At 37.0% G+C, this 16,854-nt stretch overlaps 1 protein-coding gene across 3 annotated transcripts in view; it reads left to right on the forward strand.

Moving 5' to 3' along the window:
* UXS1 (UDP-glucuronate decarboxylase 1) overlaps positions 1-16,854 on the forward strand; it is a 56,420-nt gene that overhangs the window by 30,632 nt on the left and 8,934 nt on the right. For all 3 annotated transcript variants that reach the window (XM_041468520.1, XM_041468521.1, XM_041468522.1), the window contains 4 exons: positions 6,137-6,241; positions 7,621-7,680; positions 9,736-9,857; positions 16,446-16,565. In XM_041468520.1, coding sequence (XP_041324454.1) covers positions 6,137-6,241; positions 7,621-7,680; positions 9,736-9,857; positions 16,446-16,565 — 407 coding nt within the window. The remainder of the gene's footprint in view (positions 1-6,136; positions 6,242-7,620; positions 7,681-9,735; positions 9,858-16,445; positions 16,566-16,854) is intronic.

Here is a 16,854-nt window from a genome sequence, read left to right on the forward strand (position 1 = left end):
ATGTTGAAGGCAGAAATTGAAGATGTAGGTCATTTCCTGTCTTAGGAAACGTGGTAGATTTCTCCCTTACCATTCACTTAGGAAGCATGAAGAACATATGCAGTATTAGGGCTAGAAAATAAAGATGATGTGAAGGAAAGTAGTTTTATGGCAGTATTTTGGCATTTTATGGAGTATTTTGTTCTAGTCACCCTAGGACAAATGGTTTTATTGATCATTCTTGTCTAACATTAGGGAAAACACAAGATTGAATGTTTGTGTCCAAATTTAGGTATTGCAGATTCCATATATGCTAAACTTTAGGGATTTTTTTTTAGCTTTTCCATAGAGAAGGGCGTAATTGACAAACATTAGCTGCTGTTTATCTTGCAATATGTTACTTAAACCTTATGTTGAGCACAGACTTCTATATTTGCCACAGTGTACCTGACTTGAATGTTTATGCCAGCTTCTGTGTCTGTGCTGTTTTTAAATGAATTTGATTTTTTGGCCTTTTTTCCAATAAAATTGTAACATAACAAATTTGTTTGATTTTTCTTTATCGGTAGTTTACGATCCTGTGCTTGCTAAACTATTTGCTGCTGTCTTCACAGTTAACAAAGTTCCAGTCTTCTGTGTGAGCTACACATAAAACTTGCAGAATTTTATTGTTATCATTTGTTATTCTGCTGTGGTCCTTAGACACACTTTGCACAACTGTTTACATGGTTATTTTCAAATAATTGTGCTATGACTTATTGTTTTTGTGGGGTGCCTGACGAAGGAAGGAAGGAATGATGAATCTGACTCCATGTTCTCAGAAGGCTAATTTATTATTTTATGATACTATATTATATTAAAGAATGCTAAACTATACTATACTAAAGAATACAGAAAGGATACTTGCAGAATGCTAAAAAGATAATAATAAAACTCGTGACTCTCTCCAGAGTCCCAACACAGCTTAGCACTGGTTGGCCATTGAGTCAAAACAACTCACACCAGAAACCCAATGAAACAATCACCTGTTGGTAAACAATCTGCAACCGCATTCCAAAGGAGCAAAACACACAAGAAGCAAATGAGATAATTATTGTTTTCCTTTTTCTCTGAGGCTTCTCAGCTTCCCCAGGAGAAAAATCCTGGGCGAAGGGATTTTTCAGAAACTGTGAATGTGACAATGCAAAGCTAGCTCAAGGCTTTTTATTAAATGTTGTAAAACTTCTTTACCTCATGTAACAAGAAAGAGTTGTGGAGGTCAATTACTAGATGTATTTCTTTCTGTCCTTCAGTACATACTGTCCCAGGCGCCCAAACAGTTAATCCTGTGAAAAGCTGTAGCTTGGAGAGCTTTCTACATCTCTGGCTGGAACAGTTAAGTTGCCTGCTATCCTAAATAACGGTTAACTTTGTGCTACAATGCACAAGGTTGTCAGCCAAGCTGGGTGGATGGCTTTGTCTAGCTGGCCTGCTGAAATTCTGAGAGAGAAAAAAAAAAGTAGGTATTTTTCAGGCCTGACAGTTAATAGAGGGAAGGTGGAATGAGAAACAATTATTCTTATTTCAGCATTGTCAACTTGATTGATCAAATATGAAAAGTTTGTGGTAGAAACTTTTCACCCTCCTGAAGTGTCCAGCATTCTCCAAATGTTTAGGAAAAACGGTGATATTTTTCAATGGTCTGAGGCTTGATATACAAAAGAATCCTTCCCAGGCAAGAGGCAGAAGTCCTGCAGCTGCCTGGTTGCCTGTCCTTCTGATCCAGAAGATGGCCATCTGACACTTGGCAAATTCCCCATCTTCCATCTCTCTACCAGTTCTGCTCTTGCTGAACCTTTTCCATACAGGATTGATTTTTGCCTTTATGCATGGGGGGAAAAGCACACTGAGGCAAATGAGACGGGCAAGACTGTACATCTGGCAAGGAAAACCTTTTTTTTTTCCCCAGCTCCTTCTTTGTTTCATTTAAAACAATTGCTAACTGGGAAACAAAGGAAGAATGCAGGACTAAAAGAAGGAGAGTGCTTTCTTGCTTGCTGTGTTGCTTTCTGTCTTTAGTTTGCACTATTTTTCACACTTAGTTTAATGTTTAAAAATAAGTAAATAAACTTGAATATTATAAGGAGCTTTTGGGGTTTTATATTTGATATGCATTTGTTTCTAGCTGACAGTTCTATGACCACTTGGATAATCACAAGCCTAGCTGTATCCTTGTGGAGCAAAAGGAATGGTAATTTTTGACCTTCTATATCTGAATTGCCACATGCCATTAAAGGAACCATTCCTGTATGGGCTGCTGTGTGTCAAAAATTAGCAGTATTTTTAAAAAAACCAAAGAAACCACAAAACAAAACAAAATTAAGTGAAAGGAGAAGGAGGCAGGAAAGAGTTCATTTCTGCTTTGACAGGTTAGGATTGGGCAGTAAATTACTAACAGACCAAAATTTCTTTCCAAAAATTCCACCAGAGCTTGTCAAAAACCTAATTTAGAAAGGGTTGTGAAGGAATAGGTAGAAAGAAACAGCATGAAACTCAGGTCAGACTTCAGCTTTGAGTTGGCTGTAGGTGACTTCAGCAATTACTTTAATTTTTCTGCACCACTGTGTTTGAGTTATTCTTGCTGCTTGCAAGCATCAGTCAGCATCTTTACAGAGCATTCCTTTTCCCAGCTTCCGATCTACCCCTTTTCTTTGGTTTTATGACAGTAGCATGCTGTGGGAAGGGGATACTTAAAGCAAAACTTGAGGCAGTCATGTATTTTATTCATGTTCAGAACTCATCTCTAGGAAGTGTGTTGAAGTTCAATAATCCAGTTAAAATTTACCCCATGCTACATTTTTACATAATTTCCCCAGCACAAAAATTGATTCCAGCTTTATTCACTGCTTAAGTTTACAGTGTCACAGTGACCAAAGTAAGGAGTAGTTATTCCATGTCAGATTTCATCATGCAGAACAATTAACTAGCTTCATGTTGCAGATAGACTCCTACAAGTTACAGTTGCATTAGCAGTGCAGGCAGGGCTTGGAATCAAGCCTGTGCTGGGAACTTTGTTCTGCCAGCTCTCACTGCATCAGGTCATCTTTGGATGCTGTTTGTGTTGCTATTACAGGTGCCTTGTTTGACAAACACTCTCTTGATGCTGCACCAGAGTTGATAGTGGTTGGATGTACTATTTCCTGATCATTCAACAACAAATAGCAGAGAACCTGCTACATGAAATTTTACTTCTCTGCACCTTTTTATGTGAGAATAAATATTCAACATTACACATCTACCAAAACTGTCTCTCTTTAGCTTTCTGGGCTGTTTTGACATCATCTAGGCAGCAATTCATCCCTGCTCTGTAGAGATAAACAGCTGTAAACCAAAGAGAGAATGGCAACATAAAAGCAGATCTATTCTGTGGCATCTGCATGAGCATACTGTCAAATATCATTACTCTGTCAAGACAGTAAAACTTGCAGTAACAGTCATTAAGTTTACCTTAGGAGCTCATCATATGTTTATGTTGATAGTTAATTGTTCTTTGGGGTGAGGTATGGCTTGAAAGAATTTGTCCTTATTTTTGGTCACTTGACATTGTGAGTTTAATTAGTCAATAAAATTATTTTGCAGGATTACTTGTGTTGGAGTGATAATGCAGGGCTGCAGTATGAGGTAAATTTTGAAATGCTTCCTCCAGATGAGCCAGTGTGTGCTTATCCAAGCTGCTACACAGAAGTCAGGAGCTGAGCTTGCCCAGTAGACAATAGACACAACAGTTAATCTAGAAAAACTTGACATATATCCAAGCACACTTCATTAGGGATTCAGAAAGAAAGTAGGTTGAATATTTTACCATGCCAATATTGCTGGTATTTTTAAAGTGTTATTACCAGAACATGTGCTTATCTTAAAAAGGATGTAATGTTTTAATGTGAAGGAGATGTTGTGTTTTGAAGGCTTGCCTACTTTTCATTTTTTCATTGCTCAGTAGGCTGTTGAAAAGTAAGGGATGACTTTCACGTGGATAATTCAAGCCACTTATGTATGCTCTTGCCCTACTAGTCTGCTTTTTTTATTTTTTAATAAATAAGAGGTCAGAAAGCAAAGGTTTGCATACTTGCTTTGTCAAATGAAATTTGAGAATGGGGAGGAAGTCTTCAACAGGAGGCACATTCCTCTAATATTTCAGTGTTCTCATCTAGTTGAAAACACATTATAACTTCATAGTTGATATTTTATTTTTTCATATAGTAATGGGATAAGGGAAAATGGCTTTAAATTGTAAGAAGGTAGGTTTAGATTAGAGATAGGAATCAGAATCTGTACTGTGAGGGTGGTGAGGCACCAGAATAGATTGTCCAGAGAAGCTGTGGATGCCTGATGAACACTTTCAAGTGTTCAAGTCCGGGCCAGGCTGGATGGGGCTTTGATCAGCCTGGTCTAGTGGAATGTGTGGTAGGATCTAGGTGATCTTTAAGGTCTCCCAACTCAAACCATTTCTGAATTATTTTTTTTCCCTACTAGATGTAGCTCATATACATCTTGTGCTGTTTAAGCTAGTACAGTTGTATTTAAATGGAGAAAAATAAAAACTTTTTCGGTTTTGTTTTTGGGCTTGGTTTGTTTTGGCTTTTTTTGATAGTAAAGGGTACTTCTACCCTGTTTTGAGTAGGAAAAGTAATTTCACTGGAGGAAAAAGTTCCTCATGTCACAGATACTGTGAAAGTTAAAGCCCCCAACAGAAGGCTGTGAGAAATCAACTTGTGGTCAAAATACAGATTAATTTTTAATGCTGTGATTTTCTATTGCTTTTTAATAATAAAACACCTAAGGAAATAGAAGGAAAACGTTTATTTGACCAGTAGTGTTCTGTTCTAGGGCAAGGCAGCCTTATGCCATGCAGTATTTTCTTCTGTCAAAATAGCAGCTAGCCTTGACTTTTCCAGCTTCTTTCTGGTTTCAATGTCAAGTCTTCTTAAAAAAAAAAAAAAAAAACCACACAACACAAAAAACCCCTAACTTTTCTTTTGAAACACAAATGAGTTATTTTCCCTTTCTTTTGTCAGGCCATTCTAATTATTACTTCACCTTTTGATTGCTTTTCTTGAATGACCTTGGTGTAGGGGATTTCTTCTTCCTTAAACATCTCATTTGAGCTTATGTCTAATTTTTACTTTTGCAGTTGCTTGTCCATGGATGTTTTTTTTAAGATAGTTCTGGCTTGCTGTGATTCAAGTTACATAGAAGACAGAAAGACATTAACATATTTACAACAGTTGTGTTATGAAAGGCTTGCAGGTTGAGCTTTTGAATATCAGATACTCCCTATGACACTGAATCCAGTTTTCATTGCTTTGTTTGTATTGTGATTTAACAAATTTGTTTCCAACAGTCTTTTCTTTCTAATACCTCCAATCTTCAATCATCTCAGGCAATGAATTTTGACTAGTTCTTTGGTTAATTGTATTTCATAACAGGGAGTGGAGGAGTGTGTCGAAATCTCTGTATTGGGTTTTGATTTCTGTGTTTGTTTTTTAATTAAAGCTAAAATACTGTATTATCCAAAGCATTGCATATATGTGACAAAAGTAACAGGGCAAAAAAAGACAAAAGTTGCATGCCTGTATCTTGCTATATATGTTTCATATATAAATGATACAAAGGCAATTAATGTTTCATTGACAGATGAGCTAGAAATAAAAATACAGTATTTAATTTCCCCAAAAAGTTTCTCCTCATATTGAAAAAGTGTTTCTACCATTTTTACTTCACAGTCTATTTTAGAAAAATACTCTGAAGCTTGTAGCCACTTAAAAACTTGAGGATAACAGAATGTTGCAAATATTTCTGCAGCTTCTAAACATTTTGGAAGTTCTCAGCTAAATTTTTTATAATTAGAAAAGTGTGAACACCAACACAGATATTTATATCCATGTCAACACTGTCAATATATTACATTATGCTCTAGGTTTTATTTTACTAAAAATTAAGTTTTTCTTAGAGTTACAACAGGTTTGTGTACATACCATCTGTAGGCAGTGAAACAGGAAGCACTGGGTTCCAGTGCTAGGAAGTGCACAAAGAAATATTTGTTTCTTGACTTCCGTGCTTTCTCATTTAATATCTTTTGTGGGAAAATAATAATGCTATCCCCTCTATTTTTCTGTAGTGGACCAGATCTATCATCTAGCATCTCCTGCTTCTCCTCCTAATTACATGTATAATCCTATAAAAACATTGAAGACCAACACTATTGGGACATTAAACATGCTGGGTAAGTGGAAATTTTTTTATTACTTAACTTGGTTAGACGTCATATAATCGTAACAGAGTTGCTGGGGAGATGGGAGGATGAAGGAAATGAGTTGTACATTTTAAAAAGTTATTTCTTTACGCAAAATAAGCTTGGGGGTATTTCTGCCCTCTTTGAAGATTTTTCTTGTTTTCCTTTAAATATATCTGCAAATTAACACTAATAACATGACTGTCAAAGGACAAGAACTTTGTGCCTGTAAGTTTGCCATGGAGTGTGCAGTAATTACAGAAGTAATAGGAACAGTTAAGAGCATGGGATTTTTATAGCACAGTTGTGTTCATGATTGCTGTTTTCACTTTGGTGGCTGTGGAACATTCCCACAATTACCATAAGTGAGTGTTCCTTTCCACCTCAGCAAACATTGGACTAGGTGGAACTGCACTGTTTTAAACTCCAGACATCAGGAGTACTGCACCCTCTTGTGCATGCCTTGGCTAGCAAATTCTGAGAGAGTGTTTAATGTCTAGTGTCATGCTGCATAATTGCAAGGCAATGTTTTGAGCTTTGTCTGCTAGTTTTGATGCTGGGAATGGGTCTGTGAAAAGAAGACCTCAAGCCTTCACTACTTTTTCCTCCCATCTTTCTGCTGTTTGGTATGATGCAGACTGATCTAAGTGTCAGTGATTCTAAGAATTGTTATGAGTCAGAAAAACTCTTGGGCATTAGCATAGCTGAGTTTCTTACTTGAGTGATCCTCTAGTACAGTTCAGTGATACTCTAGTACAGTTCAGAGAATCAAGTGATTCAGAAACTATTGAGGTACCAGAATGGCAGAGGTGAGAGATTTGTTTGATTTGCCATGCCAACTTGAAGACCAGAAAGCCATTGAAATGGAATGGAGGATAATCTCAAGTGATGGGTAGGATGATCAAAGCAGTTTAAAAGGGCATAATAAAGGAGAAATTATGATATTTGTCCTATAACATGTTATTCTGTGTAAAGCTTTACGTGGCTTTACATGGTAAGGAAGGATTTGATAATCATAATATACTATGTTGTTTTAAGATCCTGATTTCCTAAGTGGAATGCTTCCCTGGCCTTTATTTAGATTGCAGTAGATTAAGTTCTTGGATCTTGATTCAGTGCAGCTGCTAGTCCCAGAAGCAAACACATCACATGCAGGTGCTGCTGTGTTATTATCTTTTCTAGTTTGGAAGTGGGAGCTATGGATGTGATTTACACACATACATCCATTACAGCTAAATTTGCCTAGTGAGAGAAATTGAATTCTCTGTGAAAACGTGTAAAACAGGATCATACTAAAACAGTTAGCATGAGTGAAAGATTCTTGCACTTGCTCTAATTATGTTCTTCTTTCCCCATTGCCCAAAATCTAGGTTTAGCTAAACGTGTTGGAGCACGGCTGCTGCTGGCCTCTACATCAGAGGTTTATGGAGGTAAGAAGAATAAAACAGTATTTAGAGCTCTTCAGATATGATTATGTAAAAGGATATTTACACGTCTTTTGTCAGATACCAGAATGATAGATTTTCATTGCTGTCTTAGCTTGCTTTTTCAGGAGATGTTCTTACAGTTTAAAATGTGAGAAGGGCATTTACAGTGCTTGCTTTATATGTCTAGTCAAGAGTGGTGGCAGGAGACTTGTGGTGTTGTCCGTATCTTTCCTGTGTCCTGGTTTACGTCTCTTTTTCCAGAGGGCTTCTGGGGAAATTGAGTGTTGTACTCTAAAATCCAGATGCCATAATGAAAACCTGAGAAGAAAGATTTCAATAGTAAATATGCATGTATTTTTCCCATCACATAGGAGTTGTATTGTTAGGATTTAGCAATTGTCCTGGTGTGTAAGAGACAAAGGATGTAACCTCCAAGCTAAGAAAATACTGGTTGTACATGCAGGTTCTCCTGGTGTCTCTTAAAATGTAATATTTGGCAATGCTCTCCATCTTCCTCTTACTGTTAAAAGTGAAGGAGTGAAAGAATTACAGATAGAATGGTGACTGGATGCAGCAAGAATCTTTAGTACTTCCTAGGGTGTGTAACAGACCCTGTGCCTGCTAGAAAACTTTCTCCTGTTCTGAACTATTGCATAATTGATAATAGCAGTGTTGCAAGATTAGTGGAGATACACAGGCACAATACCGTGCTCAGTGGGAGTAGATTTGAGTCTCAGCTGAAAAGAACAAACAAGTAAATGAAAATATGGTCAAAGGTACAAGATACAAAGCTTTGTGAGCAAAAAGTGAGGAAGGACAAAGAACAGGCTCCCAGGTGTACACTTTTGTTGGAGCAACTTCAGAAGATAGGAAGTAAATGCCCAAGCAAGAGATCACTAAGATGATTGGCCAGCCAAAGTGGCCTGAGCATGTGCAGCATTCCTACTGCCTCCCAAGCCTTAGATTATCTATGGTCAGGCTCTACAGAGAAAAATGATAGCCCCAAGGACTCTTCTGCAGCAGAACAATCTCCCTTCTGGAGTATCTTCTTTCCCACAGCATCTTTTCAGGCTTTTTTAGATTGTTGTGTGCTTTTATAATCATGTAAAACTTCTGTGCATTTACCATTGCTCTGTGGCTGTCATATGGCACAAATTCATCCATAATGATGTCTGAACAGCATAAAATCTGGAAGGTCTAATCAGAACTGGCTGTCAAGGTTGTTTCAAAAAATTAGCTCTCAACATTAGGAGGTTCTGTAGTAATGTGTGCAAACTTCAAATCCAGTAGAAATTACATCATTCTATAGACAACAAAGGGCGAGATGTAACCAAGTGTTTGTATTTTTTCAAGCTTATAAAGCACACACCATCAAAGTTCCTAGGTGATTGTTGTTTGATTGTTTGTTTTTTATAATCAAGAACGTCTATGCTGGATCAAACCAAAGGATTGTCTAACCTGATTGTGCCCAGTGATAGCTAGTAAAACTGCTTAGGGTAAAATAGAAGAAATGTAAGTACTTTGTGGTGCATCACTCTTAACCTCTTTACGAAACACAGTACATCTCCATCTTTTCTCACAGTACATCTTTTCTCTCTTTTTCTTTCCTTGTTTCCTATTTTATGAGATTTGAATATGTTTTGCTTTCCTACATAACCTATAATGCCTCTTGCATAACTGCTGCCTACATAACCTGTAATATTTCCTCTGAAGCACATAAGGTAAAAATTGTATTTATGCCCTTGAGGTAGTCTGTCTTTGCAGAGAAGAGTTGAATTTAACCCTCTGTTCACACACTTTTTTAGGGAAACAGCTGGCTGCTGTTTGCTTGTACTCAGTTATTTTACTAGTCTTTCATCTTCTGCCACTCCTGTTTTCATGGCTCCAGTGATTGCACTTTAAAGAAATTATGTTAAAATGTAAGATTTTCTAAAATGCATAATTCAGAGAGAAGATGTGCTGGTTTGTATAACACAAATGCTCTACTGAAAGTTTCATCACATATAGTCATCTTTGGATATATCATAATCTAAGGTGGTTTTTTTTTTTTCCCCATAGATCCTGAAGTTCACCCTCAAAACGAGGATTACTGGGGCCATGTGAATCCAATAGGTCCAAGAGCCTGCTATGATGAAGGAAAGCGTGTTGCAGAGACCATGTGCTATGCATACATGAAGCAGGTATTAAACTAGTATCAGACACAGTTTTTCTGTAATTACTGAAGGCCCAATGTATGGCAAGACTAGAATATGTGTATTTAGGGGTAGGAGAGCAAAAGAGAATGTCTTGAGTAGGAGCACTTATCCTGTTGTTGCAAAATCTGTTTTCTTTAATGGGAAGGTTTTATTGCTCCCATCTGTTGTGTGTTTTCAGATGAGCAGTCTTCTTGTAGAAAATGTGCTTTAGTGTTCTTAATAGGTATAATATGACTTTCAGTACAGTAAATAGTTTTTAGACAGATTAAACTGAGGTGACCTTAGTGTGCTTAGAAATCAATGGGATTGAATAAGGCCATTACTGATAAATGTGCCGTGTTGAAGGAGCATAATCAAAATCAGAATATAGAGGTAAGAATGGTGAAGGTCTTTAATGAGTACTTACATAGAAGCAATGTATTTTAAGCTCTTTCGAAATGTCTTAAAATTATGTAGGTATAAATGGCAGACCCTAATGAATATCTAGCTGTGTAATGCCTGTTTTCAGACAAAGACAGTAACAAGAGGATAAAAATGCAATTTAAAATGTGTTTAAGAAATTATACATGCCAGTTTCCTTGTGTTTCCTTACCAGCAAGTAGAAACTCATCCTTAACTAACGTAGCATTGACTGTTTACCTGTAAGTAAATCTTGCTTAACTGTGGTTCAGCTAAGCTCTAGGAGACTATTCAATTAGCAAATATGGCACACTAAAGAAAATTATATCAGTGTTTCTTGTTATTTGCAGCCTTAATATAAAAATGTATAAATCAAACATAGTGTATTGTATAGAATTTTAAACCTTTAAATTATAAAATTTTAAGTACTTTTGTAAACCTTGAAAACAGAATCAAGCTGAAGTGGTAAGACTTTAAGAGATGGTATAGAGTCCTAATTTTGTCTTATCTCTTCTACCAGACAGAGAAGGCAGAGGTTCCGTCTCTTTTGTTCTCTTTTAAATCATTTAAGTCCAACATGGCGATACCGCTCTTGTTCAGGATAGTGTCTCCAGTATTTCACTGTAGCAAAATATTCCTTGTCAGTCTGGAAACCCATTTGCAGCTGAAGATTAAAGTTTTACGAGAAATTCTTGTGCTGTAGGGTGTTGCATTTTTTGCAGGTTTGTGGTACACACTGCAGTATTCTTTTAGAAGGGCATGAGTAGGTAATTTTTAAAATCATGGGCTATATCTTAAAACCACAGAGTGAGTCATGATAGCATCTCAGAGATTTTATGCAGGATCTACAATGAATAGGAAAGGTTTATAAGGTGGAACTGCAGTGCACATGTACATTAAGTAAAAACTCATTTTGCAAATAACTTGTCTGTCCTAGAGGCAGCTCTGTGACATATTTCTTGTACTTTGTTATGGGTTAGTGAAGTCTGCCCAAGCTTGTTCTAAGTTCAGATATATTCTGAAACACTGTTGTGCTAGTGTGGGGAAAAGAGAGGGCGTGAGTAGTGTTTAGGTGATATGCTGTTACTAGTGGAGGAAACCTTACCTTTTGAAAAGGTCTGATTTCCTCTATGCAGATAAGCATTGTGCTTTTAAGAGCTTTTTCAGTAGGAGTGACCTAGCCCCAAACAGTGGGATTTGCAGTATTCCAAGATAAAATACTCAGAAAATTTCCAGAATCTTTCAGCTTCAATAAAAATAAGAAACAGGCAAAGTTATTTCGCATTTTTTGGTCATTTCTTAAAAAGATTTCCATCATCATCCACATTGTTAGGTACCTTAAATACATAATAGTGTTTCCAAAAAATGTGAAGTAGAACTGAACCTTCTGCATTGTACTTAAGACAGCCTGTTTGAATCACAATGGTTTTGGAATCTAGTCAAAGTTGACTATTTGCTGTTGTCAGAGCTCCTCAGTAGCCTGTCCTGACCAAGGCATTTTTAGTGTGTTCTTTTCTGCTGGTGGTGTTGTTTTGTTCACTTATTTTGACCCTGTGAATTAAGCATTTTTTGACGTTATCACCTGAAAAAGTGGTGAGAGAGGAGTTTCAGCACGCACTATCGCAGTGTGGATTTTGTGCTTCGTTCAGGACTTGCCATTCAATTATCTGTTCAGCCTTAAAAAAATTGTATTTGGCATTCTGGAGCTACCTGGAAATCTTGGTATTAATGATTACGCCAATACTCTGGATTAATTTTTTAATAATTAATTAAAAAATTTTATTTACAGCACACCTAAGCAGATGATACTACCTTCATGGCAGGGATTTGCATCATCTGCTTAGGTGTGTTGTAAATAAAAATACACAGCAATTTAAATGCTGTGCATATTAAGGGTGTTTTGTGAACTAGATTTCTTTCTTTTTTTATACGACTGACCTGTAAGGAGATTCTCCAGAGCTGAAGAAACACTTCAGGTCACTAGAGAATGTTATAGGAAAATTTTTCTTCTCCTTCTACTTTCTTCATCCATTTTTTCATACCTGCTATTTGACTCTGAAAGCTTTGGTGGTAAGAAATGGGCTTGGTTGTGATAAAACTATCACGTTAAGTGATGGTTTTGGAATTGCCTTACAATAGCTGAAGTGTTGAACTATAAGCATAACATTTCAACTGTAAAATTGTAGGCTATGTTCAGGGACCTGCATTATGCCCAAAGTATAGAGTCAGTTGATTGAGGCTATCCTTCCTAGCTTGTTTAGGAGCTTTATTGTTTATGTAATTCAGATCTCAGCATCACTGTTTCTGCAAAATAATTCTAAAAATCTATTAGTAACAGAGTTAATGGCATTTTTTATACAATTGACAGCATTTTATAACTAAAATTCCTTGGACCCAGCCTCACTGTAGAGTATTGTAGCTTAAACACATTGTAGATGGATCCAGTGTACGCAGTGCTAGTAATTCTGCTGTGATTGCAATTCAGAGGTTTGGGAACAATTTTGAGAGTTAACGATCTGTGAAATACATGGGAAAGAATATGAATCAGTAAAAAAGGGACTATTAGAGCAACGAATGCTGACAACAATCTAAGTAATTTTGGCTGAAACACTGGTAAAGATTTGTGTCAGGTCACAGTGATACCCCTGCTACTGTCTGGATTTTCCCAGCAGATTTTTTTAATTCCAGTTGTCTGCTGGAGAGCAGACATTTGTAGCTTTTCCTTTCCTGATCTTTTATGCAGGGAGGTCTGACTCATACTTGCTGTTTAGACAGAGCCACAGACTTTACAAAGAAGGAAGCACTGGTAATTAATAGGAGAAGTTTGCCTGATATCCGTGTGAATTATGGCCACAACATGTCATATTCAAATTGCTTTAGTTAAACGAAACTTGGTATTTGAATTGTATTGATCTGTTTTCTAAGACAGTCAACACAAGGAAATACCTGTTATTAAAAAGCTTATTAAATTAAAATACGTCTTTTTAAATTAAGGAGTTATTATAGCATCCTTCATACCCTTGATAGTTTCTGGACCTGGGATCTCTAAAACTTAATCATCAGCAAAGACACATGCTGAAAACCATGGGCAGCTTTGTTTTGCAAGGGAGACTGCATAATTAATATTACATTTTAACTGACAGCTATAGAATAGTCTTGAGTGATTATTCAGAGGAGGTATCTCTGTAAGCAATAACAACCTTTTCTGCTGCTTTACTGTTTCTTTTCATCTGTGCAGGCACAGTCTCTGTGAAGAAATTCATACTGATTAATAATAGAGTCAGCTGAAGTGTTTTGCTAATCCACAATCCTGCATTTTATGATCTTGCTCTCAGGCTCTTTTTTGGATTGCTCAAGGAATTTTCTTTCTGATCAATCTGCTGCGGGAAGGCATTGTCTTAAACTGTGAGGAGTTGATCACATTTTATCTCAGCATTAGGGATAAATCTCAAGCTCTCTTATGTTTAGCAGTATAAATATGAGCCGAAGAGGGGATTTTTGTTTCTCTAGGATGTAATAAAATACTGGACATGACTTAGTGCTGCAAATCTGCGGGAGTAATTGACTTTGATAGTGGGAATATGCTAGAGGTAGTCAGTCATTACATGTTAATATATTACATGATAATATTTGGAGTAGCAGGACATAGCTAAGACAGAGTTAATATGAAAAGGAGTAGAGTTACTCAGCATATAAAAAGGATCACTTCAAATGAGATGTTCATGAAACAGCAAAAGGAGAGTTATGACAATTTTTAAGTAACTGTCTCCAAAATCTCTTTGTCTGTGGAAGAGTTTCTTTTGAGAAGACAGATTCCAGTTTTAAAGGGGCAAATGAAAAATTGGCTGCATAGAAAATAGATTTTTCAAAGCAGTAGGCTGCAGGGAAAAGCTTTGCTAGATGATACTATAAATAAAACGTTAGTCATTTTAAAAGACAACATTACAGTGGGGTGAGGTGAATAAATAGAAGGGAGAAGAAATAATGGGTTCATTGTTACTATGAGTAAGTGCCTACAGAGAATGTGTTGTTTACTTTTCTAGATCCCTTGCTGGTGTCCAACCAGTACTGGAAAACAAGGCTGCTGCTGTAGCTTGTGCAGTGCAAGAGAGGCTTTTTGGTCAGCATTGTTGAATGAGTTATTTTTGTCTGAAATACTAGCTTCCAAGTGCCTTATTTTCTACAGTTGTTATTAATGGCAGTATCTGGAAAGCCCATGTGAAATACAACCCCTTCTTGAAGGAGTCAGTGGCCTTCTTAAGATAAAGTGCTGGGCAAAACAAAGGAAAGAGTAGCTCTGTAAGAGTGTGTATTTCCAAATGCTGTGAAGGCTTTGGGAATGTTCTGTAATGTGCTGCTGGAAGTATACATTTGAAATGTTACATTGCTGTACTTTTTTAGCTAGCAAGAAATAAAGAATATGTTCCCAGCTGATGCATTTTGCATGGAAAGGGACTTCTGCTCTTCCCAAAGTCTCTTTCAGCAGGAAGGCCCAGTGGATGTTGTGAGGTTATTTTTTTGCCTCTGTTGTGGATACAAGCTTGTTGGACAAAGACTGTGTATCTTTTCCTGTGGCACAATAGTTACCTCCCTTGTTATTGTTACTTTACCTTTTAGTTGCAAACAAGGTTTGATCATGACAAATGAAATCTTACCTGCAGTTAAATAGAATTGAATGTTGTTTGACTTTCTGCATACTGGGAGGTGTTGGGCTTTACCTATACTACTTGGTGTTTCTGATTTCTCAACACCAAGTAGTAGCTGATGTATGGAATGTCCCTTTTGCCTGTCTCTCGCCTGTAAAAAGCTAGTTCTACTGCTTTCACAAAACATCTTTGAGAATTTGTTTATTAATCACTTGGAGACCTAAGAGAGAAGGTCACATTTTCCTGCAAGTGTCTCTTCTATGTGAAGCTACATTTATTTCCAAGAAAAATGTGTTTCCAGATCTCTTCTGAGTGTGTGTGTGAGCTGCAGCTTTCAGCCATGGATGTATTGACAATGCACTTCTTCCACATACATCCTCTTCCAAGATGAGAGCAACCATTGGTCTAAGCTTTAGTAAAATACATGGAAAATACAGGATGTTCTGTGTATCCTCTGAAGGAATGTTTGCAACTCCAGAACACTGTGGTTGTGACTTCAGTTGAATCAGAGCACACAGTTTGCTTCAGACAAATTTTTTCCAGTAACTGATACAAAGATGTCTTTTTCTGGGTGGTGGGAGGACTAGGTAATATGAGGAGGATACATAGGCCTGTAGTGAAGTTGATACCTTCTTCCCTACCTTGTGACTGTCCCTTTCAGATGGTAGCATCCATCTGCTTACAGCATACTCTGAGCTCAGCAGTATCCTGTTTTAGCTCACAAGGGCCAAACATCCTTCTTGTAGGCTTTATCATAAACTGCGGCTTGTCCAAATGAACACATCAATCAAAATAACTCAAGAGAGATTACTTCAGCCTGCAGTCTCTAACTATTAAAATGCTTTGTCCAGAAAGGTTCCTATTTCACATATTTGTTGCATTTTGCTTTGAAGATTTGCAAAATATTCTGTAGAAAGAACTTCTGGAAATGTTAAAAACGTTCTCAGAAAAAACTACGCCATTGAAGACTTTGATTGTGATGCATGTATTTACACAGCCTAATAAGAGGGGCACTGGAAAACATTGTGGCTTTGGTTACAAAACTACTTCATGGCCTTTGTAAAAGATACTTCTCTGACATGTTCAGCTTTTCTAAAGTGTGGACTTATGTAATCTATGGAAATGCGAATCTATGGAACTGTATCTGCTGGTTGTGAGACTTCACTTTTACATGCAAAGAAAGTAGCTAAGTCCCAGGTGAAATAAGTTGTTTTAGGAAGGGTATTATTGAAAAATCTTAAAAGTTCATAGTGGAAGAAAATGCATGTTCTAAAATCATGAGCTGTTCTAGCACTGATTTAGATTGGCATTCCAAATACTGAGAACTAGTATAAATTGCCTTGGTGTATGCACTACATTTTACAGGAGGGCTGAGGAGAGATTTGAAGTGTTTCATTATTAGAAAATAATGCATGTTAAAGCTGAAGGAGGGATTCTTAAAAAGCTTTTTGCCAGAGTAGAGTTTACACTTTTAGGGAGATAGATGCTTTTATTAAGGAAGTAACAATTCTTTTTTCTTTGGCTGTAGGAAGGAGTTGAAGTGAGGGTTGCCAGAATATTCAATACCTTTGGTCCTCGAATGCATATGAATGATGGAAGAGTTGTCAGTAATTTTATCCTTCAAGCTCTGCAAGGAGAGCCACTAACAGTAAGTGATGACCTCCTGGTGATATGAAGAGCCATTCACCTTTATATCTTGTCCTGATGTGTTGCAAATGAGGATAGATTTTAGACAATACTGATGTTCCCCTCCTCCAAAATGTAGTGTTCCAGTATACCAAACTTAAATGTATGGAAGTACATGTCTGAAGATGTGCTCTGTCAATGGGGTTGATCTTTCCCAGAAAGAAACAAGGCTGCCAGTTGAAATTTGCACAAACATTTCAGCATTCTTTATATTGGGGATACAAACAAAATCCAATCATTGCCATGCTGAC

This window comes from Pyrgilauda ruficollis, unplaced genomic scaffold (assembly GCF_017590135.1).
Source record: "Pyrgilauda ruficollis isolate IOZ18807 unplaced genomic scaffold, ASM1759013v1 scaffold22, whole genome shotgun sequence".
NCBI lineage: Eukaryota > Metazoa > Chordata > Aves > Passeriformes > Passeridae > Pyrgilauda > Pyrgilauda ruficollis.